We start from the raw sequence: 25606 nt of genomic DNA on the forward strand, positions 1-25606 counted from the left end.
CATGTGTGTTAAATCATCGTACCGGTTCACTTGGGTCAGCTCTACCATAAAAGAAAAGAGATTACAAAGGAAACTAATGAAGACACTGATCAAAGTCTGTAATGGTAATGTGTAGCAGGTGTTTCAGACCTTTGCAATCCGCCCCTGCACTGCCCTCCCGCCGCCAAAGCCACTTCATCCGTGAAACTTTCTCATGTATTTCACGTGTGCTTTGATAGGAACAATGGACAGAACATATTTCAGCACTATTCAAACTATGTTACGAGCAATCTGGTTCAACTCTTGAAAGGCAACTGTGGGTGATATACAAAGGCAGCCACACAGACGCTGTGCGTTTACGGTGCACTTTCATGATTGCTGGCGAGTTGAAAAGGGCTGACGTGGTAAAGGCCCACACCGGCAGGAAAGAAAGCACCTGGATTTGAGACGCATGCAAGAGTTGAAAGAAAGTTGGCTAGACTTGAAGTGGAGCCCGTTCAAAGCATGATTGCTATTTTTACACGTATCGAAGATGAAAGTGGCACTGTGCTTGATTTCAAAAATGAGGTAAGTACATATAATAGCCTTAATAAAAACCTTAAGATTCTGTTGAGACTTTTAAATAATGATATCAATAATAGAAAAAACTCGGTAAGTTCATTAAAAACGACATTTCGACGCAAGTGCAAGCAATACTACTACTAAAAATTGCCGAATAGGTCTGTGACTTTTGCTTTCGCTTTAAATTATGTCTCTCACATTTTTCCTCTAAATGCCACAGCCATTTTAGGGGCTTAAAACACCGATTTAAAAGCCATGCTGACCGGCCTATGTGCAATATATAGATCTGTACCTGCGCCACACCTGCGTAGTGCAAAGTCTTGAGCGTGCCGAATCTGCTTCCGCCGCGAGCTCCCGCTCGAGCTGGGAATTGTAGTTCTAAATGTTACGCTTTTAAAATCTCCCCCAACAATTTCTCCACAGAAACTCATTTTAAACTGGAGAAATTAAAGACTGGCGTCTCGTAGAAATGAAATACGCGGCTGCACTTGCAGACGCTCTTCCTGACACGAAAATAGTGGGATATGCAGTTTATTCGTGCACTACAACGACCGACGTCGCCCCTAATGAAAGCGAGGCAGTGTAAACACAACTCCAGGAACATGAAAAGATCGGGTGACAGTGAGGGGGAGAAGAGAAGAAAGGTATTGATAGCGTTTTTCTCCGTTAGGTCTGGCATATTTCTAAGCCCTGTCGCTCTTTGAATATCTAATGCTCCGTATGTGATGCTGCTGGCTGCATTTTGAAGGCTAGAAAGCCGGGAATGTCAGCGCATACTTCACCTTGCCTGTTTCCTTTATTGTGTTTTCCATTTTTTCCCCCACCAGTCTGCCACAATGAAGAATTACAGTTACGTTAAAATGGTGTTTTGCCACGTAGAGACACTGCCGATGAGAAAATAGAGGTTGCAGAGTAACGCCTCGACAGCATCCTACATCAAGTTGAAATACGATATGAATTACAGCAGGCTACACAATTATGAAAAAATAGTGCACATTGCAACTAGTTTAATGCATAGATATCTTTTCTTTTTTAATTAAAACAAACAAAAGACAGAGTCGAGGCTCAAGTTGGGATGTTATTCTGGTGTGAAGAATAAACAATGAATCACTTGTATGGCAGCAGCAGCTGTGCAGCTCAGTGTAACAGTAAAAACAAAAGGTAAAGTTAGTGTGAAGTGTAGCCGGGATTTGGCATGCTGCCAGGCCAGCAGGCTCCAGCTGCTTCAGGCTTTACTACAGATGCAGCGGATAATGGTTTGTGCTCTGACATACAGTAGAAATGATAACCTATTGGCTAATGTTGCCACTGCTGTTGTTAAAGAACAACCTGTGCTAATGTGCCAGCTGTAGAACCTGATACTGAAAAAATAGGATTCAAATAAGGGTCACATGATGTGAGCAGAGATGGGTACCTATGTGTTGTGTGTGCTGATGTGTCAAGCTTTGTAAAAGCTGCAACTTTGCAGTTTGGGGACATTCTAATGCAAGACAGGAAACTGCTGTGCACTAGGCATCCAGGGCTGCTTCATCACAGTCATTTCTCTTAGCATCTGCCTATCTGCCTGTCTGTTTCTTCTCATATCTCCAGACTTGGACGCCGTCTGCTGTGGCGCATGTGTTTGGATCATGTTAGACAGCAGTGAAACTATGTAGGACGTGGTTCCTCCTGTTTATGAGAGCAGCCATGGCAGCCAGATGAGCGGCTCAGAGAGAGAACTCATTCTAGTTGGCCCTCAGGCAGTCAGGCAGTACTGCACAGACCTAATGGCTTAGCTGTCTTTCTCCTTAGATAAATAAAAGGATGAGCGAGAGAATTAGTAACTGCAAAATTTCTTTAAAACTGTACAGCGGCCAAAGCGAAAGCTGCGTGCGTTTTGAACGGTTTTCACAATATCACTGGTTGTATAAAGACACAGTTATTATGTTAACTAATACCTTGGATATGATGGTTGTCTTATCTAGTAAGTGAGTGTGTCTGCAATGGCGCCCAAAGTGAGAGATGCACTGTGATGGGTGCACTGTTATTCCGAGTTGTGGAATGCAAGCCCCAACAGATTAGTGCCAAATGAATACACAGTCTCCTCAGAAAATCCCATCACAACAAGTCAGTATAGCATAGACAGGTGGGGTGCCATGGCTATTTTCTATATATCTTTTTTAAATGAAAGAGAACATTTGAACAGTCGCCGAGGGGAATTAACCCCACCTAGTCACACCAATTCACATTTATGTCATTTATTTAGGTTTTTCATCATTCAGTCTAGTGAACACACTCACTCATCAGATTTCATTTTGTTTGTATCAGAAAAAAAAAGTTTTTATAGATTTGGACTTTGTCTTAGGTTGTCAAGTAGCTACATTTTCATGGATTTTCTCGTCATACTAATATTTAACCTCTAGTGCGCTAATGAATTTAAAACTTTTAAGTATGTTTTATCAGTGTTGTCATCACAGGATAAATTTCCACTCATGCCCTGGCAAGTGTGAAAACAGCACCGACCCTGTCCCTTAACCCGATGTTCTAATGTTGTCTTTGATGCAAGCTTGCCATTTGGACAGCGATGACAAGTATTAAGTGCTGTGGTGAAACAGGAAGTGTGTCTGTGTGCGTGAGCAGCAGGCTAAGTAATGTTCACACAGGGTCACCAGATGTTGTGAGGTCCTGGGCTCAAACCAGCCCATTGCTTAGATCAGCCTCATTGGTTTGTTCTGGTTGTGGCACCTAGTGCAAGCTGTTTAGGGTATTTAATTTCTAAACACCCATTAAAATGGTTTGTGTTTCCCTTGGCGATTCTGTTAAATTAACATCTACTGAAGTAAAAGCTGATTATGTGGCCACACATCCAGACATGGTTAATCAATTTTCCCCCACAAAATGTTAGCTGGTGAATTAGTGTAAAGGAAACGATTTATGGCAACTAATGCCGACGTCCTGTCATGTCAAGCCTGGTGTTTTAGCAAGAGGGGGGTGTCAGATTCAGCGCATTCAGCAGCTTTGCGCTCTGCCGGCCATCTTTTTCTCCCTCTAAACCCAAGCTACATGCTGCTTGCTCTATTAATGAGCCAATAATGGAGAAATAGTGTTAGGTACTGACATAAAACATGGGTATGGATACCTAAGGCAGGGTAGCACATAAGCTCCAGCAGAGCTAGATTTACACCTAGGTCCTGTGTAGAATGGTAGAAAGGGGAACACTCAGTATGGGGGCGCTCACTGCTTCATCAGACCCCCGCTGGTCGAGCTGTGGAAAAGCCAAGGCCCAGAAAAATACGGCTGTGGCAGATAATGATACCATTACACTAATGGAGCTGGCAAATGAAGGAGAACCCAGATGCCTGCTTTATTACCAGAGGGGGTCATTTCCTCGCTGCATTCCTAATGGCCTGAGCACACAGTATTGATCAGGCTATCATGCCGCTAATCCCCTACAGAATTACTTATCGCTGGCTAGGTGTCGATCTGCCACATGCCCTGTGCTGGCCTTGCCGTTGGGCGGCTGCTGCATGTCCAGCAGGGACCCACTGGACCGTTCACCCAATCATGATTTAGGGGCAAGTAGGGATGGCGTCTGGGAGGTCTTCAACGATGGACTGGTTAATTCAATGTGTGTAAAAAAAGAGGCAAATGAACCTAACAGCTTTCGTTTAATTAAGGAGCAGGCAGTGATGTGGCTCCACCCTCTTTATGGCCCCATTGGACACTGTGGAGCTGGTAAAGCTGTAAGGTTGGGTGTTGTTCTCAGTAATTTGGTTGTGCAGTAAATAAAAACAGGGCTGCAGCAGCAGCAGGATATGTTCGCCTGGTTTGATTATAAAGATGTCTGTGTACTTAACTTTGTTTTAAGAAGTCTGTGTGCAAATTTCTTTCATTAGGTCAAAGACTTTCCCACTTCTGGTTCTGATTAGTGTGAAAAAAGAAATTTCAATTATTAATGGCATTCATTGGTCGAATATGACTGCGAATGGTGAAGCCAGGGTCCATAAACATCAGAAATAAATAGGATGGTCAGGGCTCTTTGCCCAGAGCTTGACCTGTCATATACACGGTCTCTTTATCAGGGCCCTGTGTGTGTTAACATCCTCAGGCCATTGTAAGTGTGGCATCCTAGCATTAGCAGACCCCTCTTGTCACCTCTGGCCTTGGCTAATCAAAGTGTTTACCTTAAGGGTGCGCATTTAGCATTGCTCGTTAGGACTTCTCCAGTAGCCATAAAGAGGTATTTATATATTTCCATCTAGAATAACCTGTCGTAGCTAGGGAAACTAGCTATTGATCCAGGTATTTAGTCATTTCTTTCTGCGTGCCCCATCAATATTGTGCAAACATTCGTCCAGGCGTCCATTTGAGAGTTGACCTAAGCCCTGGCCTCCATATTTTGCTCCCATTGGAGTTCAGTGATATACTATTATGAAAAGTAAAATCAATGAATGAATATGAAGTTTGGCGTGTAATATAGCGCAGGCTGGCGGCCCCAGGTCTTTCATTGATCAACTGCGTGAGTGTTGGAGGGGTCTGATTAGACTGCTGCTGAGCTTTTCTTCTACATGTCTTTACACTGTTTTGCCTATTTGATCTTTGCTCATATATTTGTTTGGAGATGTTACTGATCATCATTTTTTTTAATTAAATCGGCCCACACAGAACTGTTCCAAGGATTTATGTCATTATGTGTACTAAAGTTAACCTAAGATAACACACAAATTAAAAATATTGCTGTTGGGTTATCGATTTAGTTTAAATATTATTTCACTTTAGTCAATTTAACAAATAATTTTTGAGCGTATTTGCTACTTTCTTATTGTTATTGATAAAGATTATGACCACAGTAATGTGTATGTGGTAGAATGTTAGATTTTACAGATTGTACATGAATGCTTACAAGTGCAGAAATTCTAAGAATGGCTTAAGAAGTTTCTGTTTATTACAAATGAAAAAGTTGATTAGCATATCATGATCATCGTGAAAAACCCTGGTTAATTTTCCTTCATTTCACCTTTCATTCATTCTATAATAACAGTCTTTGTTGAATAAACAGCATTTTAAGGGTGCATGATGTCTACATTTGGCTTGCATGTGGAAGGATATCAGCTTTTATGGTCCACCGGTACTGTGCTAAGGTATGTGTTTAAATGACTTGATCGGGACTCCTATATATGGTAGAAATTACAGTTTGGCGTTGCTTGAAAATGCAATCCTGCAGTCATACTGAAAAAAGCATCTGCAGAGGTTTCCTCTAACCACTAGCTGCAACCTGCTCATCCAGATTAGTTAGTTGCTACTTGCTGCTAGGTGGTCCTAATGTTGTTGTCCTGAACTGTGTATTTCTTTTACATATGGTTCTAATCAAAATTAATAGAACAGTTAATAGTCCACAACTAAGTTTTCTTATAAGATGTATAAAAAAATCGCTCTCAAACAGCATACTGCAGAGTGTTAGCTTGTCTTATAGCACACGCGTTTTCAATAGCAAGAACAGGCTAGACAAATGTTGAAAAGAGGCTTGCATTATAATGACTTATAGTGACCGACCAAAAGAAGAACTTTATCTGGAGTTTGAAAGGTTTTTGGTTTAAAGAAATGTGACTTTCTTGCTGTCATTTCTGGCTGTGCTGCTTCTTTGCTTTTGTCTTCTCACCCTTTATGAGAAGAGTATGATAGGAATGATGTCAGGCTTAGGGGTTCTGTTTTCTGTCTTGTTAAATTAACAAAGATTTTTACACTGGCAAATAGCGGGCTCAGATTTATCCTTCCAGCAACTGGGAACCAAGCCGAGGGGTGATGATTGAGGATTATGCAAGGCTAATAGGTGTTTTTCCAACGACTGAATATTTTGTGCCTCAAAGTTTGGAACAATAAGTCAAAATTGAGCTTTTTTTTTTTTTTTTTTTAAAAAAAAAAAAAAAAGCCCAACTTCACAGCTCTGCTGTGGGAACATTAATGGGAGTGAGCCATATGTTGACTATATTTAAATGGCCTAAAAGTATAATAGGCAGCCTATTAAGACAGGACATTGCACAAAATTTACAGCATTGCACAAAATATTTATTTCTTCTTAACAGAACAGGAGAATATTTTACGTATTGACTTGGTTGTGTGTTTTTATTTTATCCCTATTTCATGATGACATTTGGATGTTTTTATATTCTATAAAGCTTTGACAGAAGCCACTGTTTTAACTATAGTACTGTATACCTATATATTGAGTCAGTCATTAGGAAAAGAAAACTGTTAGACTGTTAGATCTGAAAAAAATGTAATGGTGTATTACAGCTATTTGTCATACATATTGTTTGGAAAGTTGATGAGCTGATGTGTTACACCCATATATATATATATATATATATATATATATATATATATATATATATATATATATATATATATATATATATATATATATATATATATATATATAAATGCTTTGCTTGCTATGCTATCTTTAGTATTTATAACATAGATGTTTTTTGGATGCAGTAACTAGGATTGTCCAAACAGCTCGCAACAACTTTGGTGCCTGCCACCCCCTACCGATCACCTCATATTAGTGTTGAGGCATTAGCCAAAGATGTCCTCATATTCGAAAACAAGGCTGAGATGTGGATCATGCAAACTGGCCGACTTGGTCAGCCGTCAGTTTCAATGAGATTACATCAACTGTGACCTGCACAAGTAGGGTTCACCTGTCAAGCATGTGGCCTGTCACAAAAGAGACATAGAATAATCGGTTCAATCAATAGATGTTGGTGGCTCATCGGGCTGATGCTGAATAAACATGGGGATGACCCTCTCAACTCATACACAAAGGCTAGAGCCTCCTGGGGGTTCATTAGCCACCCGAGGCTATGATCCAAGTGAGTTGTTATTCTTTGTTTCTGTTTGTTCGGCATTCTGGTGTGTGTGTGTGTGTGTGTTTGTGCACTTGTACGAATGTGCACTAGGTGTGGGTAGGTGGTTTGGGGTTGGGCATATCTTTGAATAAATATTTTCTAATAATCATCTCTGTGTGTCGTGGCTGCCCTTGGTGTAACTGCTCGGAGAACATAAGACACAAGGAATCAATAAGCACCATGGAGGCTGGAAAGGTTAGCAACTGCGAATGTAATAATGCCTCCTTCCGTCTGCACTTATTCAGTCTTCAGTGAAAAACAAGAGTAATAATCAATGTTACCCAGAATACATCCTATTGGTACTGGGTGTTACTAACTTTAGCTAACGCCATTAAAAACTGTTTCCCTGTGCCACGCCACCTGCATAGGACAGAGCAGTCTTCATGCTGTTTATTTGTGAATTTATTTTCCTTTACAGTGACTCACCTTTCCAATAAAGTACAAGTACCTACTGCTGGAGTGGTTGCACCACATCTGGTTTCAATGGAAAGTCCAAAACCCTTCATTCACAAAAGCTGCAGGAGACCAGGTTCACAAGGTGCTGTAAATACTAACTGTTAATTTGTACATCATAAGTACTTTTCCATAAACGTGAGCAATGAAAGTGTGTTAAAATACCTGGCATTTCGCTTGTTTCTTTGTAGAAGCTCAACATAGGAAGTGCCTCCTACAGCCAAAGGCAGATTTCAGCTTTATTCATGTAGTCAGCTGGAGCTGCAGTTAGTCTCCTCTGCTAACCATCTTAAATGGAATACCCTTAGTTATTTTCTGCTTGTACCCAACATAATGATATGTAGTCATTTAGTGTTACTATGGGAAGAGTTTGATGGGAACGATGTCAGGCTTAGGCGTTCTCTTTTCTGTCTTGTTAAATTATCAGACGGTGATAATTTTACGGTGGCAGTTAAAAGTTAAAACAGAAGAAAGACAAATTAATTTTTGTGAAAACACACAAATGGCTTTAAAAATAACTTTTCCATCCTTAGTACATTAGGTTTAGCGCTTCCACCAGAGGATGTTAGTAACTAGAGCAACTTGCAGTCTGGAGTCGCTGTCTGAGTTATCCTGCATTTGCTTTCATGGAGCACTTTGTATTGCTCATTCCAGCATTTACTTGGCATCAAGTCTTTGAGAAGTGTTTGCTCACTTCAGGTGGTCTGTTCATGTCTCAGTGATTCTTTCTCTGAACCCCCGTGTGTTTTTTCTTCATCAGTCTAACTTTTCCTTGCATATGCGAGGGAGCCAACGACAGCTTGACTGGCATGCTGTCAGGCAGGTGATGCCTTTCCAATGGTGGAGCATCAGCCCTTTACTGAGTGCTTGTATGCGTGAGTGTGTGTGTGTGTGTGTGTAGAAAAAGCAGGGGTATTGTCAGGACGTGACCGGCACACTTTGCATGTTCTTCTCGAGACAGGTGCTTCTGGGCGAGCACTGGTGCATGACAGTTGCCTTTCATCGCTGTCTTCTCTACACTTAACCCCTGACCGGCCCTCCCTTCTTCCTCTAGCTCCTCATCCTCTTCTCTTCTTTCCTCCCTCCCTCTCTCCACCACGTCTGACCTCTTCTCACGGCGCCTCCCTCGGCCGTCCTGAGTGATGGACTGCGAAGGCTAGTAGGCGGCTTGCGCTTTGCATGTGGTGGTGGTGGTGTGCTGCGGCAGGCTTGTCACAAGCCTAACACTGTCAGGCCTCGGAAATCCAGCTGTCCAGACCAAACTGCGCACACTCATTTCCACACACTTACACCCACACCGCAACTTTTTGTTCAACAGTCTGTAATTCCATCCACTGGTGCTGTCAAGCACTTGATCAAACGTGCATAAAGAAAGGAGCCCCTTGGCTGAATCCCATCCTATCTCTTCCTATCATAATGTAGGCAGATCTTCCCTCCTCTGCCTGTTTCTTCAACTCTGTTTATTCAGATGAGCCTGACTGGGGGGCAGCGGGTCACATCCACTTGGCTGGCTAAAATGGTCCTGAATCGAGGGTTGTCTCCAGTGAGATGAAGGGAGAAAAAAAACACAAGAAGGGGTTAGGGAGGGCTGCCGAGCGGTCATGTCAGGGCTGTTTTCGGGGTTGTTTGTGTGCGTGCGTGTGCGTGCATGTGTGTGTGCATGTGGCATGGCAGAAGTAGGGGTTAGGGAGTTTGAGGGTTCAGTTGTCAACCCCTGTGTCATGCTTGCCCTGGCCCTGTTATGTAGAGGGCATCTACTGTCATTTGTTTCAGGACTGTCTGAAGTGGAGTGAGCCGCAGAAGCATAAAAAGTAGTCAGCAGATTGTAAGCTCTCAGGTGCCTCGACGTACCACACTTTAATTTAAAAGTACAAACTCAAACACTGTAGGTGCTAATCCCTTATTAATTTGACATGCCAAAGTTTGTCTTATCCAGTTTGTCTTTTAGAGATTTGTTTTGGGGTTGCACTTTGAACCTCTGTTATTCCTGCATACATTGAAGATGGGGACTGATCCTGATGTTTTCCGTAGCACATAGTTACTGTTATATATATATATTTTTTGCCTCTTTGTTCTTTGAGCTTTATCATGTTAAGTGAAGTAGGTGGATTAAAGTCATTCTCAAAGCCAACTTTGGAGACGACATACACTAGAAAGACATTCGTTTTGTTTTTTTAACAGTTATTTTGTACTTACAAGTTTTTGAAGTTCATCCCAGTGAGTGCATGTGTGTGTGTGCTTGTGTATCTGTGTTTGCATTTTAGGTGCATGTGTGCGTTTCATCTGACATACATCTCCCACATTCTTCCCACTATGGGAAAAAAAGCAAATGGTTAAGACTCTTTAAATTTGTTGTTTGAGTGTCAGCGAAGACATGAGCACTGCGCACGCCATGAGCTTAATCCAACAACAGCCTGCCTGCCATACTGTACACCCGCTATCTGCGAGTGAGTGGACCCCTTCCGCGCAACCATTGTCATATATAGGGGGCATTGTCACATATGAGATGGACTCATGTAAATGTGGTGACAAGCTAGTGTCTCGGCTGACTGACAGCACAGAGGGATTGGGCTAATCTGAGTGACTGATTTGAGGCATGCGGCAGCTCGGCTGTCCCCATAACTCCTGAGAAATAGACAGCTTCAGCAGAGTTATCTGTGTTTGTAAGTCCTTCTGCTGCACTGGGATGACAATAGGGATTAGTGCCAAGGTTCTTTAAACTGTTTTTTTTTCTTTTTTCTTTTTTGTGTGTGGGGGGGGGGCTCTTATCGGTGTCTCGGCAGGATGCTGCCGCAGCCAGTTTTCCTTGACTGTCAATTAAAGAGGGGATCATTAACTTCAAGGGTATAAATGTTCTAACACTGGTATTACGTTGGAAAGCTAAGTCGCTGACAGATGTTCCAACTTTAATTCTCCACTTGTTTTTTTGTCCTTTAATTAATTTATGTATCACTATTCGGGTTTTAAATATTTTTTCTCCCTGTCTGCTCTTTGTTAGCCTGTAATCTCAGTTACCATGGTAGTCGCAAAGACGATTGGGCCTTGTCACTCGCCTGTGTTTCTTATGAGGTTCAATCGGCTAATGTATTCAATATCATCCAAACTGAAAGGTAAACAGTATCTAATGGTGCGTGTGTTCCTGCACTGCCTCAATACAACCTGAAGTCGCTGGGGGGAGGAGAACGGTACGTCTGCGCCTAGTTCCCAGGCTTTTCAGGAGGACCCAACTATTTAGAACGGTGCTCGATTAAAAACAAGAAGATCACATCCTGCATCTCTGTACATGTGCGGTTCTTTGGGAGGTAAAGGAAAGCAGTGTAATACTTTGGGGTTATCTTTTGGAGGCTTTTATGGCATTTTTGAAGCATGAGTACGACAGCTGTGGTTGAGATTTTCAGCCAATGCGCTGCAGTGGGATGTAGTGAAGGTATATTGTAGGTTGCTGCATGGAGGAAGAAAGAAAACTAGGGGATACGTTAAGGGAAATGGGAAAGAGAGAGGTGACAGAGACTGCTAATGGGCAAACTCTCTTTATCCACTGCCAGTGCCATCACCGGCACTACCCTGTTCTTTTATGACAGCTCTTTTCCTTTGTTCTCCACGTCGGCCCACTCACTGCTGGGGATTCATGACAAGTTTTCACGGGCTGATCAAACGCTGCGGTGACACCTGATTAGGATATAGCGCGTGTTTACAGTCGTGCATGGCGAGGACACCCCCACCCCCGTTCTCAGACAACAACGGAGACTTCACCTTGACTAATTAAATTTGCACCTGCAATGCCAGCTGTGACAGCCACTGGAGGGCTACATTTATTTATGTCACTCCTTGCATACTTCCTGTGACGTTTAGGAGGCTGAGTTTGCACTAGCTCCTCTGTTGACTTGCACTGTGGTTTACTTCAATACCCATCTTTATTATGGCTGTATCTGCCCTGATGTTTGGTAAGGCGGGTTTGTCCTCCGTTTTGGAGGATAGGCGATTGTACCTGGAGCTGTGGCTAGTGGAGATGTGGGGGTGAAATGTGTAAAGTCATAACATTTTAACGTATGCAAAGGTGTGAAATCCCTCTGACATATAATAATAATAATAATAATAATAATAATAATAATAATAATAATAATAATAATAATAATAAAAAATACTTGCACATTTTGGCAGCATTATTTTAACATTAACAACTTCCAGATATAGTTCTGTAAATTTAGATACCACGTTTAATCATGTGGCAAAACAAATATATGGCAGTGTCATGTAGTGTTTGCTGGCATTCTGTGATTTTGTAATTTTAAAAAGACTGAGTGCTGCCTGGTAATTGAATCTGTTTTATCTCTTCTGTTCCTTATATCTCATTTTAAATGGTTTTTGGGTGGCTTGTTTAAAGTAATGTGATTTGTGTGTTCTAGGATGAAAAAATACTTATTTAATCATGCAGCAGTGTGCATACATACCATATGTGTGCCTGTAGTGATGATCTGAGTGCCTGCGTGTTTATCTATCTAAATCAGTGTTGAGAGTGCAAAAGGCCACAGCTGAAGTGAGCAGAACATCAGTCACCCGGTAGCAGGAGACAGGAGGCTGATAATTTGTGGCTTTGCCCCCTCCTCTCTCCCTTTCTCTCTGTCTCTCTTTATTTCACCCCCCACAACTCTATTCTGCCTCCCCAGCCTCAAATTGACCAGGCTCGACTGCTGGTCATGCTGTATTACATGGGTTAGATGAAGTAATTATTTCTAGGCCACTGACTACAAGCAAGATTAATAGTTTTTGAAACGGCCATAATGGAGGGCTGACCTGCCATGACATAAGCATTATTTCAAGCTCACCTCCACTCTCATCCCTCTCACCTCTGGGCACCGGCAGAGTGTGATTTATACCTGGGCTAATGAGGGGAGGGAACCTTGGAGCCCGGAGCCAACGGCCTACTAGTGTAGTGTTAAGGCATGTTCCCCCAAATGTATGGGCAGTGTGGTCATCCTAGGAATGGTGGTACAGTGATTGGTTTTTCAACAAATTAAACCATGTGATTAAAATACACTTTTTGCATTCAATTATTTATTTTATTTTATTTTTTCATGAAACTTTAATAATTTGGGTTGTTCTCTGGAAAGCATTGGGCCTCACTGAGATCTTAATTAAAGAACAAATTATTTGCTATTCATGCTGAAGCCCTTTGACCTGTGATTAATTGGTGTGTCCCCCCCAACTCTTGATGATCAGCAGCCTGAAAGATCACAGAACCTGGAAAGTTGTCACTAGGTGGCAGTTGGACATCATATTATCAGATGCACTCTCCTCTTCCTTCCACCACCCTCTTCCTCCCTCACTTCCTCCCTCCCCTCTGGGCTAAGTACACCTCAGATGTCAGGGTGTTTTATTTTTATTGGATGAGGGCAGTGTGTAATGCATTCACCTCCGTTCCAGCCAGCTGTTAAATGCCCCGGAACATGGTCTGTTCAGGCTCCGCCCCGTTAACCCCTCTGATTGCCTGTAATAATTAGCAGAAGTGAACAGTAACTATGACACCTAGTGAGGGTTTGGAACAGCTTGTGACTCCTTGATAGAATAGAATAGAATAGAATTCAACTTTATTGTCATTGCACATGTCACAGGTACAAGGCAACGAAATGCAGTTTGCATCCATCCAGAAGTGCTTTAGCCATGATATAGATATATTACAAATATATTTGAAATAATATAGATATGTGAGTATATTACAGAAATGGGTCTATTATGGTATGTTATAATGTACTATATTACACACGTGAAAAGGCTTCAGTGACTTGGGTCTGGCCCAGCGTGCCAACATCCCTTTCGACTTGGTGTGTGTTTCTTTTAAGCTTTAATATTAACCCTTAACTTTAAACACATGCATGCAGTGTGGCATCAGCAATTACATTTTCAAATGGCTGGGTTTGTAAACCTCCAGGATGTTAATCTGTCACTATTCAGGCTACTGGGAAGAGTGAAAAGAGGATTAAGCTATTCAATTCCTGGTAGAATATTTTCCTTTGTTCAGAAAGAGTGAAAGAAAAATAAATAAAGAAATAAGGTGGTTTCTCAAGCAAGACAAGTGCTGTCTGCTACATTTCAGGATTTGGCTAATGCCATTATAGCAAACTTATCTGTCCCAGCATTCCAGGAAGACCGACAGACTGTTGTGTAAACAGCCACAAATGATATTCAGCCCATAATTCAATATTAATCTGATAATGCCAGTTTATCTGGGTCAGAAAGTACATTAGAAAGAATTAGACCTGTCCTAGATGTTCTGGTCACATCTGTTTAGAGGCATATGTTTTTCTAGTGGCTTAGATGGTTGTCAGGATTTAAACTTGGGTCATGCGCCTAGCTTGTTAATAATACCGTAATAAAAAAATCTGTATTAACATATAGGTCACCGAATAATTGTTAAGGTTATCCTAGTTTTGCTGCATATATATGATAGTGGAAAGATGTTTTTCAGTTATTGATGTGTTGCGTGTGAACATGGCATACAGCTAAGTTGGAATAATAATCTTGAGTTGTTTTTGTCAACCAGCATACTGTATTAAATCTTATGGTTAACATAAGGTTATAATATACCACATCATAATTGTCACAGCTGTCAACCGATCAGGCACAGCACCCCAGTCTTAGCCCCTCGTTTACCCTTTACTTCCTGCCTCTTGGGTCTTATTGCACATCATCTTTATCCCAGATGAAGTACTAGGCTCCGTAGTGTCAGGAGATGATCTAATATGGAACCAAAAGGACACAGAGCTGGGAAATCATCGTCATTTGAAGAGGTTGCTTGTCACAGGATGGGTTTGATCAGCCCGTGCTGCGGTACACAGAGCCGGGTCTTTGCACTGTCTAACAGTGGTACTGGATTAGAGACACAAGCCACTTCGACTGTGATCAGTCACTCACACATGAAGACACGCGGCAGGACTGAAATCCTCCTCGCACACTTCATCCAGATCATGTACAGGCTTCTTCGTCAAGCCTACTGTATGGAAATGAGAAGCACTGCTGTTGACAGCGATGGCACATGTCTGTTTTTGCAAAAATACATTTTTGGTGGCTTCATTTTACAACTAACGTTATCTACATTAATAAAGGTACTTCCGCAGAGAGGGAGCTACAACACCAGGTTGTGTTTGTCTATGCAGCTGCCTGACCTGCCTGAATCCTACTGATCTCTGACATGTTGAGGTGATGGTAGTGTGTGTGAAGAGTCTGGGTTTACACCCTTTAGACACTGTGTATTGCTAAGTGCTATTGAATTGTTTACTGTCACAAATCACAAACCTTTCAATGACCAGGTGCGTCCACCGTCTACCCACTCATCTGTCCATCAGCTGCTCCGCCCTGAGCGATGTGTCGGTCTGCTGGGCTCTGAGGACCGTAGCACTGGTCTTTGGAGCTGGGGATTTTAAACGCTCCACCTGATTATTGATTCTTCTGCCTCGCCGAGTCAGCCAAGCTTGAGAGAAATGTAGAGAAAGAAAGAAAGCAAGCTGCAAAGGGGAAGGGCAGTCTGGTGGCCTTGGTCCTTTGGTCTTCAGGTCTGTCCTTGACACTGCCTATGGGACAGGCCTGGAGGACACCTCTTGTCCTCACTGTAAGCCCCTACCAGGCCCTCCAGCTAACTGGCCCTCCCTGTGGGGCATGCTGCACTTTGCACAGCCATATTGACTTTTTGGAAGGGAAGGAAAAGTGTGGCTGGATGGTGAGAGTGTAAGAGGGAGGGAGGGGGAAATGGGAAAATCGAGGGAGCTTTCTAAAGCAGTGACTTCTCCTTGACTGCACCTCTAGACGCGACAACCCTGTTAGAACAACTCAGTGGCCCTGGTGCCCCGCTGAAAACTGCTAATCACAGTCTTTCAATCAATGCTCTCCTGCCTCTCTTCTCTTCCTCCCTCCATCCCTCTCCCTTCCTCATTTTCTCACTCTTTCCCCTGACTTTCCCTTGACTGAACTGGACCCAGCCTGAATACCGAGGGACTGTGTCTGCATTAAAACTGGCCATTCCACATGGAAAACAGCTGACCTCATGAAAGCATGTTGTAATTTGAAGGTGAAAACTAAAAAGCTTTCTCGATCGACATAATCTTAATGGAAACATTAAGGCCCAGCCACAAACCAACAATGAAGGCAAAAAGGCAAATGGCCTGAATTGGTGGAGCTAGCCAATTCATAGACATGGCACATGGTCTCTTTTGACTGTAAGGCTGCTAGTTAGAATCCTGGTGAGTGTTTAAAACTGAAAATGCCCTTGAACCAGACTTTTTTTTAACCCTCAGTTACCCCAGTGGGAGAACAGAGAAACTGTTTTATTGTCTACCAGAAAACTTTAGATGTACTGAGCAGCTTCTCTGTGTAAAATCTGTGGGTATGCGAGTGTGAAGCAGCTAGTATGTTTCTGATAAAGAGCATGCTCAGTCAATCTTTCCCGGACAAATAAAAAAAGGTTATGTAAGGCATGCATCGACAGATCTCTTAAATCCCCATCCTCTCTTTCTCTTCTTCCCTCTCCTCTCCTCTCCAGATCTGACACTTGCTAAAGGTCACAGAAACATCTTTTTCCCCCTTTGAGGTGTAGATAAGTGTGAAATAGATGTTGACACCACAGACACATTGAAAAGCACTTAAACAGAGTGGCTATGTGCCAACCTTTCTAAGTCTGGCTTTGTGCATTTGTAAATACTTTTGAATGATTGATCTCTGACACACGTGTACGCATACTCTCCACCTGAAAGAATTACACGTACCTTGGGATCTTTGGAAGAGTAACTTTAGGTAAGTATGTGAGTGTGAAAGTATACACATGGCTTGCACAGTTAGCCTAGAACAGGACTTTTGATGTTAAATGTTTATACCTAGTGTGTGTTGCTGTACCTTATCTCATACATGTGGCATTTTTCAAATGTGACTGGGTTCCAGTAGAGGTGGTCATATTGTGTGTGTGTGTGTAAGTGTGTACATCTAATTAATGACTGGCAGTGGTCCCCCACAGCTCTGGTAATGTGCTTAGATCAGTGTTATAAACAGGGCGTGAAAGGTCTGCCCAGCGCCAGCCTTTTAAATGACTGGCCTCTTGTTCAGGTAGATGGATGGAAATGTTCTAATATTAATGATCACGTCCCCTGCTGACCTGTCGCGAGGTGAAATGATCAACGCAGCCTTCAGCTTCCAACGGCAATTAATGGGCCAGAGCCGATCTGTCTGCCATTTGTCATCACTTACTCCACCTGTGCACCCCCGCCGAACACGTGCTAAACATGTCTGTCAATATATACAGAATGTTCACTTCACTGATTTGAAAAAATATGCAATGGTTAATGACATAGCATTTGTTCTCAGTTATTTCTGGACCATTATTTTTCTTCTCCTTAATTTGTTTCTAACCAGAAATGAGAAAAGAAAACCAGAAAAAAAAAAAACCCCATGCTGAAGTCTGATGACTTCAGCATGTCTCAATCCTTTGTTGTGTATCACTGATTATGTTCTTAATAAGTTACTTTGAAGAGACTGTCTTGCATAAAACATGATTTGCAAACGTAAGCTAGACCCACATGTCAAACTGAATCTGTAAACACATCTCAGGATAATACACATTACCCAGTAAAATTTACATATTAACAAGAAAGTAGCTGAAAGTCTGTTTATTTTAGATATTTCAGGCAGCATCCTTCTTACTGACCTTTAACTCTCACAGTCCTATTCATATTCATAGGCCAGTCCTCAGCAGGAGTATGGAGACAAGGGGTTACACATTACCAATGCCCTCGCGCTGAGGTCAGCTCCCACACATTCCAGTTACCCATTTACCAGTCTGCCCAGTTAGCCATCACATTAAGTCACCAAACTTCGAGCTGGTGTTCATAAAATAAATGAATACCACAAGTGGCTGTAAACAAAATGTCAGAATGGGGGGGATTTTTTTTCCCCCTGAATTTATTTTTTATAGCATGCATGATGAAAACAAGAGATGAAAACAAGAGATGAAAACAAGAGGTCATTTTTGTCGCTGTAACTGCTGATGGAGCTTCTTTTTTCATTAATGTATTTGCAGCATGGGCTTTTTAAAAATAGATATTGTCTTAAAAAGGCATACAATATGCTTAAACTGAAATAATAAACTATAGCCAGAAGCACAAAAATAGAACCTCTGTGTTTATGTGTGTGTGTGTGCGCATCACCTCGAATTCTTACCTGCCAGTGACTCATTTTTTTGTGATGGCACCTAGGTGGCATGTTAGATTTAGTCACTATCACATATCTAAAGATGGTGTAGTCCCTGACCTGCACAGATCTTTGTTAAACAAACTGTGCTACAATTAGCCAAAAGGTCCTTTTTGATTGTATTCAACAGTTACAATTATCTGTATATTTGTACTTAAGCTTTGCCAATTCAAAGACTTCTACAGCTTTTATACGCATCACACATGCAAACACAAATGTCTTGGTGGAGTAGGCACTCCCTGGCCTTCTCTGTGCCCTGTGTCGCTTCACACGAGCTCCCTACATTCTTCGATCCGGTGCCAAATGGATCTGGGCGGAAACGCCTTTCATGTACATGGGTAGGCTGTCTGTTTGAGTCTGACGTTTTATAGCCGACTTGTCAAAGTTGTTGATTCACCATCACTTTTGCAGAAAGGGAACAGTTCTGAAATGGGTGTCTCACAAGTACCGGGAGAACACTGTCTAAACACAGTGCTCTATTATAGAGCTATCTCTCATCACGTCATCCTTGAGTTGCAGAAGGATTGCTTGAGATCCATGGTTTTGTTTTAATATTGAAATGCGTGCACTGTTAGCAGTACTGCCCTCCTTTGGCTGGTATTAAAGAGTTTGCATATGTTCTTACTGTGCTTGCACCAATTCTTTGTGGTACATGTATGCTAGGTTATCTGGTGATCTATACTGGCTCTACACATGAACGTTAGCCTGAATAGTTGACTGTTACGCTGTGTTAGCCCAGTGATAAACTGGCAACCTGACCTGGGTGAACCCTTCGTTTTGTCCTTTTATAGCTGAGATAGACACCAGTTCACTGTGACTGTAAATTTGATAAGTAGCTGAGAAAATAGATGAATGGATAGAGCCAAGAAGAATTTTTGTGAACATATCTCAAACAGGGGGACACTTACTGGAACATTTTACTAAACACTGGTGCTTTTACATATCTGTAGTTTATGATGCATCAGCCAAATCTAGACAAGCCCAGTGGAACTCATCTGCCCTCTGTCAGCATTTGTACCAGATACAGTGCTTTCCAGTGGACCTTCAGGGGCAGAAAAGAGGCTGGAGGTGTTTTTATCCTTGCAGCAGTGGAGTTATCTCACTATTTTGAGCTATTGATGCTAAGCGCTGGACATTAATCTACTCTGTGAAGATCGCTTTGAAGAAAGTGTCCGTTGAAGTGTCACAGATGGGAAATAAATGAAATTAATAAATATATGGTACACAGTTTGATATCTCTTATAGGCCAAGATCAAAGCAAACCAATTGAGTTCTATTCTACCTAATATGTTTTGCTGTGATAAACAGTCCGGCTGAGGGAATAATCCCATCAAGGAAGGGAGAGATTAAAAAAAGGAAAAAAAAAAAAAAATCAGATATATCACTCAGTACAGACGGTTGGCACGGCTACCATGAAGCATCCGTGTTATTATGGAATTGGTAATCTCGTTTCTTGGGTCTGAGTGGAAACGCAGACCTTTTTTTTCCCCGTGATTTTCCTTCTTGAATCAGGTGCAGACACAGAAAAGGGAAGACAGACACAGCGGTTCTCTGATACTGTGAGAGTCCATCTGCTTCAGAGGGCTCTGGTAACTTCTTGTCTTTCGTTTTTTCCCTGGAATTTCTGAGTATCTTGATGTATTTGACACGTGTGTGACAGACCTGGTTATGTGTGATTGGGCTTGAGGCATGGTGCTCACTACCACAGCTACATGTTTTTCAGAAAAGGCCATGCGCTGTGTGTGTATAAGAGCCACTTTTGCACTTGTGCACACAATGGTGGTTTTGCACTATGAATGAAGCAAAGTGTAATGTATTACTTGCATGCGCACATATAAAACAGACGGATGCCACTATATGGATGCGTACAGTAGAGTCTCACAGCAGCAGTCAAATAAATACACACACAGGTACACAGCGGCTTCCGCACACAACAATAGCCCAGAGCCTCACCTTGATATCTTCAGTTTCTGTCATAAGTTAGAATTTGACACCAATGAATGTGTGTCAGGTTGTCAATTTCTTCCAGCAGCCTTTGAATGCAGTCTGGCCATGAATAGTGCATGTTGTTTTGTTTTTTACATTCCAACTGTCTGCAAGTCTGTTTTTGTTTGTTCCAGAATAACTTGGAAGGCCTGTACACTCATGCGCATCCTTTAAGAAAACTTTCAGCAGGTGTTGTGTTGTTTAGCCTTAGGTAAAGTTTCAGCCCTGAAGGTAAATTCACCAAACTGCGTTAGATCAGATGCCCTCCCATTTCTTCCACCTCTGTGATTGTGTTCTGTTTCCTCCCTGCTGTCTTTAATACGCATTCTTCTTGCACTTGACCTCCTTATGATCCATACCCTTTTTGAGTCTGGACATATATCGTTTTATAACTGCAGTTTATTGTTATGACTGGGACATTTTATTTAGCTCTAAAAGTCAGGGCAAGTTTCTGTTTTTTACGTCAGTACCTGTGTTCCTTATGAAGTCTTTGGCATTAGTAGTGGAGAAGTAATGTGAGACTCGTGCTGTAAATGTCTCAGAAATATACACCTGGCTGGTTTTTCAACAATTACAACTGCTTGGTTGTTGATGCACAAGTCATTCATGCAAAGGTTTGAAAGATGTAAAAAAGACAATAGCATGATGGGTACATTTCAGCTTCCTGCTGCAGAGAAGCCATATAGAGACTTTGTGTGTGTGTCTACATGGATGCACCTGCGGGGAATGAATGATGGTGTACTGTGCACGCATGCAGGTACACATACCTTCAAACAAGCGCATATGGAAGCAGAAGAAGAGGCAGGTTGGGGAGACTGTTGTGAAATTTATTTGGGTATATATTTTTTATACTAGTTGCCATTGGATTTACAGGTCAGAATGGAATGTGGCCCAATGAAAGGTACTTTGATCCATCCTCCGAGCTGACTGTTTTATTGGAGGAGCTCTGTATGGCGCAGGACATCTTTTATAAGGTTGTGAGGAACCTACCGGCAGCCTTCGCAAAATCATAAAAATGTGAGAAGTCAATGAAAATAACCGGTGACCGGTCATACCTCAGCCAGTTTTGAAAGGATCATTTGTTCAAATGCATTAATTAAAATGGGCTGCATAGCTTGTGGTTCGGTTTGAAGTGATCATGATTAGATTTTGGTTTACTATTACCTTATACTGTATATCTAAATGATGGATTTGTTAGATTTGCTGATTTATAGTTTTTAGTTTTATGTGGTTATCACTTATTTTATTTGTGTAAATTTTTGTCCTCAAACGACGTGCAAACTGTCTCAGAAAAACTGCATGCTGAGTATATTTGAAGGTTCAGGCCGCTCAGACATTAAATATAAAAATGACAGCAAAACAAAATGAGGCAACCATACTTGCAGCTACTTATCAGTCTCTTTTACTGTGTTGTTTCTTTACAGAGGCGGAGGCTATTGCAGGAGTTGGGAGACCAGAAGATCCCCTTTCTGGCACCCTCAGATCGAGGTTTTCAGCAGCTGGTAAGGCCAACTTCTAGATACTGTTAATGATATTTAGACCTTAACTTTAACAGGACTGCAAAAACATGTCTTCTAACTGCTGCTCTCGAAGTTATTTTTTTTTTCTCAGACAAACATGCTTGAAATATAATTCTATTTTTATGTCGTATGTTTCTGCATGTCATGGTTATCATGTTATGACAACGCTGAATTGTGTTTCCTAGTGGGACACCAGTTACTCTGGTCTCGTGCTAAGGAAATCATGCTCACTGCCTGCTGAGCTCCATAGCCGGGTGCAGGCAGCTCTGCTCACCCTCAGAAGGAAGGGATGCCTCCTGAAGGATCTGGTTCGTGTTCGTGACCGAGATGTGTTCACCGCTGTGTCACGTGCCCTGCTGGGCGAACCGGGCCATACATATCGCTATCTGGACACACGGCTCTTTGCCATCCCCTGGCACAGTGAGGACATAGATGTCAAAGGACAAAACTGTTGTGACCCAGATCTGAGAGCTGCCTGCAAGGCATTGTGGGAACTTAACACCTTTTTCTGCACTGATGTGTCTCAGCTGAAAGAAGGAGACAGGCTAACACAATGGGCGAAGGGAGAGGCAGAAGCCAAACAAGGTGAAGAGGGGGACACAGAGTCTAAACACAGTGAAGACTCTAAAAATAGTGAAGGAGGGGACTCAGAGTCCAGGCAGAGTGAGGAGGGGGACACAGAATCCAAGCACAGCGAAGAGTGGGACATTGAGTCAAAACACAGTGAGGAAGGCTGCTCTGGGTCTAAACAGGAAGGGGAGTGGGAGACTGAGTTCAAACACAGCGCCGAGGAGGGAGAGTCTTCCCAAGTAAAGCCAGGTGAAACCAGTTTTGCAGCAGCTTCAGAGCATGCTGAAGGAAAATGTCCTGACTGGGGAGTGAAGGCCAGTGGTGGCACAGAGACTGAACCTGTGGGACTAAAGGCCCAGGAGAAACCTGTGGCCGAACTAAAGCACAGCCTATCAGATTACCACATTCAGGACAGAGAGGAGCACGAGAGTGGCCAGGGCTGTTCTCAACCTAGTCCTCCACAGGTATGCAGCGGTCCAGTAAAGTTCAATGTCACCTTACTCAATTACATGGACCCAGCCGCAATGAGCCAACTCAAAGAGGAGCCGTACTATGGCATGGGGAAAATGGCAGTAGGGTGGCACCACGATGAGAACCTGATCACTCATTCGCCAGTGGCTGTTTACAGCTATAGCTGTCATGATGACAAAGGTAAGGATCAAAGTTAAAATGGTATTTGTCATAACTGTGCTCAGTGGCTTGAACTGCAGTTCAGATTTATAAAATTAACACTTCAGAGGCTTTTACTTAATACTTCAAAACTCTTATCCAAAGTTATCACGATAATCTTTCACATTTTTGGCTTAAAATTAAGATTCCTTTTTCTCTTTCGCTTCAATATCCATCTCATTACTTTATCTCAGTTGCTTTATGGTGGATCAGATGCCGCTAACCTTGTGTGTTATGGCCCTACAGCAGCACTGTAGCAGCTGTAGACATGGCCTCTGGTGAAGCAACCATCAGATCCATCGATGCGATAGTGTCAGAGCATTATCAAATGTCATCACCAGTTCACTGCTGACAGCCTTATCACCGACAGTGCGTCGGGAGATCACAGACGTTTGGATCCGAGCTCTTAAACGCATGCTCAATAGCTTAGTCAAACAAACAAGGCTTATCACACGTGCTGCATCTCATCTAAATCATTTCCTCAAGAAATGATCGATGTGCAATTATCTGATATGGAATAATGAGCCCTGCTTTGATAAGTGATAAGTGTTTCCTAGACTGTACTGTATGAATACGATGTCTCCTAATTATGGAATGCAAACCCTTTCAAGAGCTGATAGCGTTTGCTGGTGGAGCTGAAGGCAAATCTCATTGAAAAAAGAACTTTGCTTTCTAGTGTATGAATAAAAAAACAAAAAAACATGGAAGGCAATAGTGAGTATTACTCCATATTTTATGTTTTAATAAGTACTTGTTTTCAGTTTTAAAATATTTTTTTGTGCATAATACAGTAAAATGCAAAATCCTTATTTTTTATCATATGGATCACATTAATGACTGATGTCTTTATTCATCTCACTTTTTAGAAACCCAACAAACCAGAAGAGTGCTTTTTAGCATAAATTATAAGTAGTGCAGTCAGACATTAGGGCTATGTCCACACGTACACGGGTATTTTTGAAAACGGAGATTTTCCGTTTTCGTTCTAAAAAATAATCCCGTCCACACGTAAAGGCAGAAATGAAGGAAAACGCTGCTAGGAACATGCCACAGCAGCAGGTGGCGCTATATTCCTATCCGTGTAGAAATGTTGGCCAATCAGAAGTCTAGAAGCCTCAGTGGGAAAAAGTAAACAAAGCTGGGGCATAGAAGCAGAACCAAGTCGTATGTGTGGAGGGACAGTAACTGTGTGTGTGTATATGTAAGCATTTAAACACTGCAGAGAGTACAATTAACAGTAATAGTATTGTAGAAATTCATTTCACCGAAACAACGTGGCACACAGTGTGACATCAAATAAATGCGCACACCTTTGACGCTGCGTTTTCTCTGCTTTTCTGTCCACACGTAAATGCAAAAACGGAGTTTTCAAAAATATCCACCCTGGCCGGAGTTTTTAAAAATCTCCGTTTTCAGTGACCAAAAACGCTGTTTACGTGTGGACGAAAGGTGCAAACGCATAGAAAAATCTGCGTTTTCAAAAATACCCGGGTATGTGTGGACGTATCATTACTTGCACTCTCTAAATAGTGGAATGAGAGCAAACTGTGTTTTCCTGTTGCAGATGGAGCTAAAGGTACAGCTGTAGTCCAGCAAAAAAAAAAGTACTGTTGAAGGTGGGAGCTTTGCAGTTTTGAGAGCCTTTGTCTCTGTCTTAAAACTGTAATTTTAAAGTATCACGCAGGTGCACTGCTAACTTCTCCCACCACACAGCTGGGCTTTCTTCATTGTTGTTTCTTAACCAGAAACATATGCTCAAGAGGTTGACTTTAATGATATTTTTTTGGGCCATTTCAATTTTGACCTTGCGAACACAAGCTTGAAACACTGTGGCGCAACACCTTTCTGTGCTTGGCAGCTGTCTTTCTAGTTTCAAGTGACCCCCACATCTCCAGACTTAGAACTGAAAGGCTGATCATAGCTCTACAGATGTATTTTCAAGTGGATGGCTCTGAGAACTCCCAGAGCCAGTGGATTAAAAAGGTACTTATTCCAGAGAAGACAGAAACGCGGCACATTAGACAGCTTAGATGTAAAGATATTAAACATTTTGCATGATGCATTCATTTGAGATGTCTTTTTCTCACTACCTTTTTTTTTTTTTTTTTTTTTTGCTTGGACTAAAGAAATGTAGAGTTGGTCTTTTTATACCTGCACAGATCCAAAGGAATCTGCTACAATTGAGTGTTTTCCGGCACAGTGGATGATCTTCCACCATTCCTAAGGCCTTGGGGAGAGCTGTCATTAGCTGGCTCTCAGAGCACAATGGCTGGAAATTAAGTTACTATTTATCCGTGCTGAGCAAAGGAAAAGGCAGCTGTGGGGCAGAGAGGCCCAGAAAGAGTTTAGTATTGATTTTGCTGAAGGGTGTTGGCCAGCCAAGCCAAATCTTGTTTTCTTAGTATGCCATGTAAGAGTGGAAGGAGAGAGAGGTACAGGGGAGGCGCTTGCAGCGAATAGGTTCAGAAACAGGAATATCATAGGATACATACTGTCCAATAACACACTCACACACTCACTAAACAACATCAGGGGCTTTTATCCAACTATTTCCTCTTGCACAGCATAATGATAGCATAAAGATCCTGTGCTAACAGCCAATATGACCACAGCAACACGTATCATCTTTGCTTGGCTGCTAAGTGATTCTTACTTTCTGTAGACAAAGGCTTACATCTTACATCCATTGTTTGGGTGGTATTGATTTAATCATTGCACTCTTTTTTAATGTGTTAAGCCTTTCTTTAA

The 25606-nt window shown here is 42.0% G+C and overlaps 1 protein-coding gene across 2 annotated transcripts in view; it reads left to right on the forward strand.

Annotated features, from left to right (window-relative positions):
- The first annotated feature begins 1064 nt into the window (after positions 1 to 1064).
- The window catches only part of fto (FTO alpha-ketoglutarate dependent dioxygenase), a 114033-nt gene continuing 89491 nt past the window's right edge, over positions 1065 to 25606 (forward strand). Inside the window, exons 1-3 of one of the 2 annotated variants that reach the window (XM_087849587.1) lie at positions 1065 to 1184; positions 21524 to 21601; positions 21805 to 22840. In XM_087849587.1, the coding sequence (XP_087705713.1) occupies positions 1065 to 1184; positions 21524 to 21601; positions 21805 to 22840 (1234 nt within the window). The remainder of the gene's footprint in view (positions 1185 to 21523; positions 21602 to 21804; positions 22841 to 25606) is intronic. The other variant, XM_006779790.3, reaches the window with a different exon arrangement.

The sequence above is a fragment of the Neolamprologus brichardi genome, chromosome 1, assembly GCF_056152115.1.
Source record: "Neolamprologus brichardi isolate AB-2024 chromosome 1, ASM5615211v1, whole genome shotgun sequence".
Lineage (NCBI taxonomy): Eukaryota > Metazoa > Chordata > Actinopteri > Cichliformes > Cichlidae > Neolamprologus > Neolamprologus brichardi.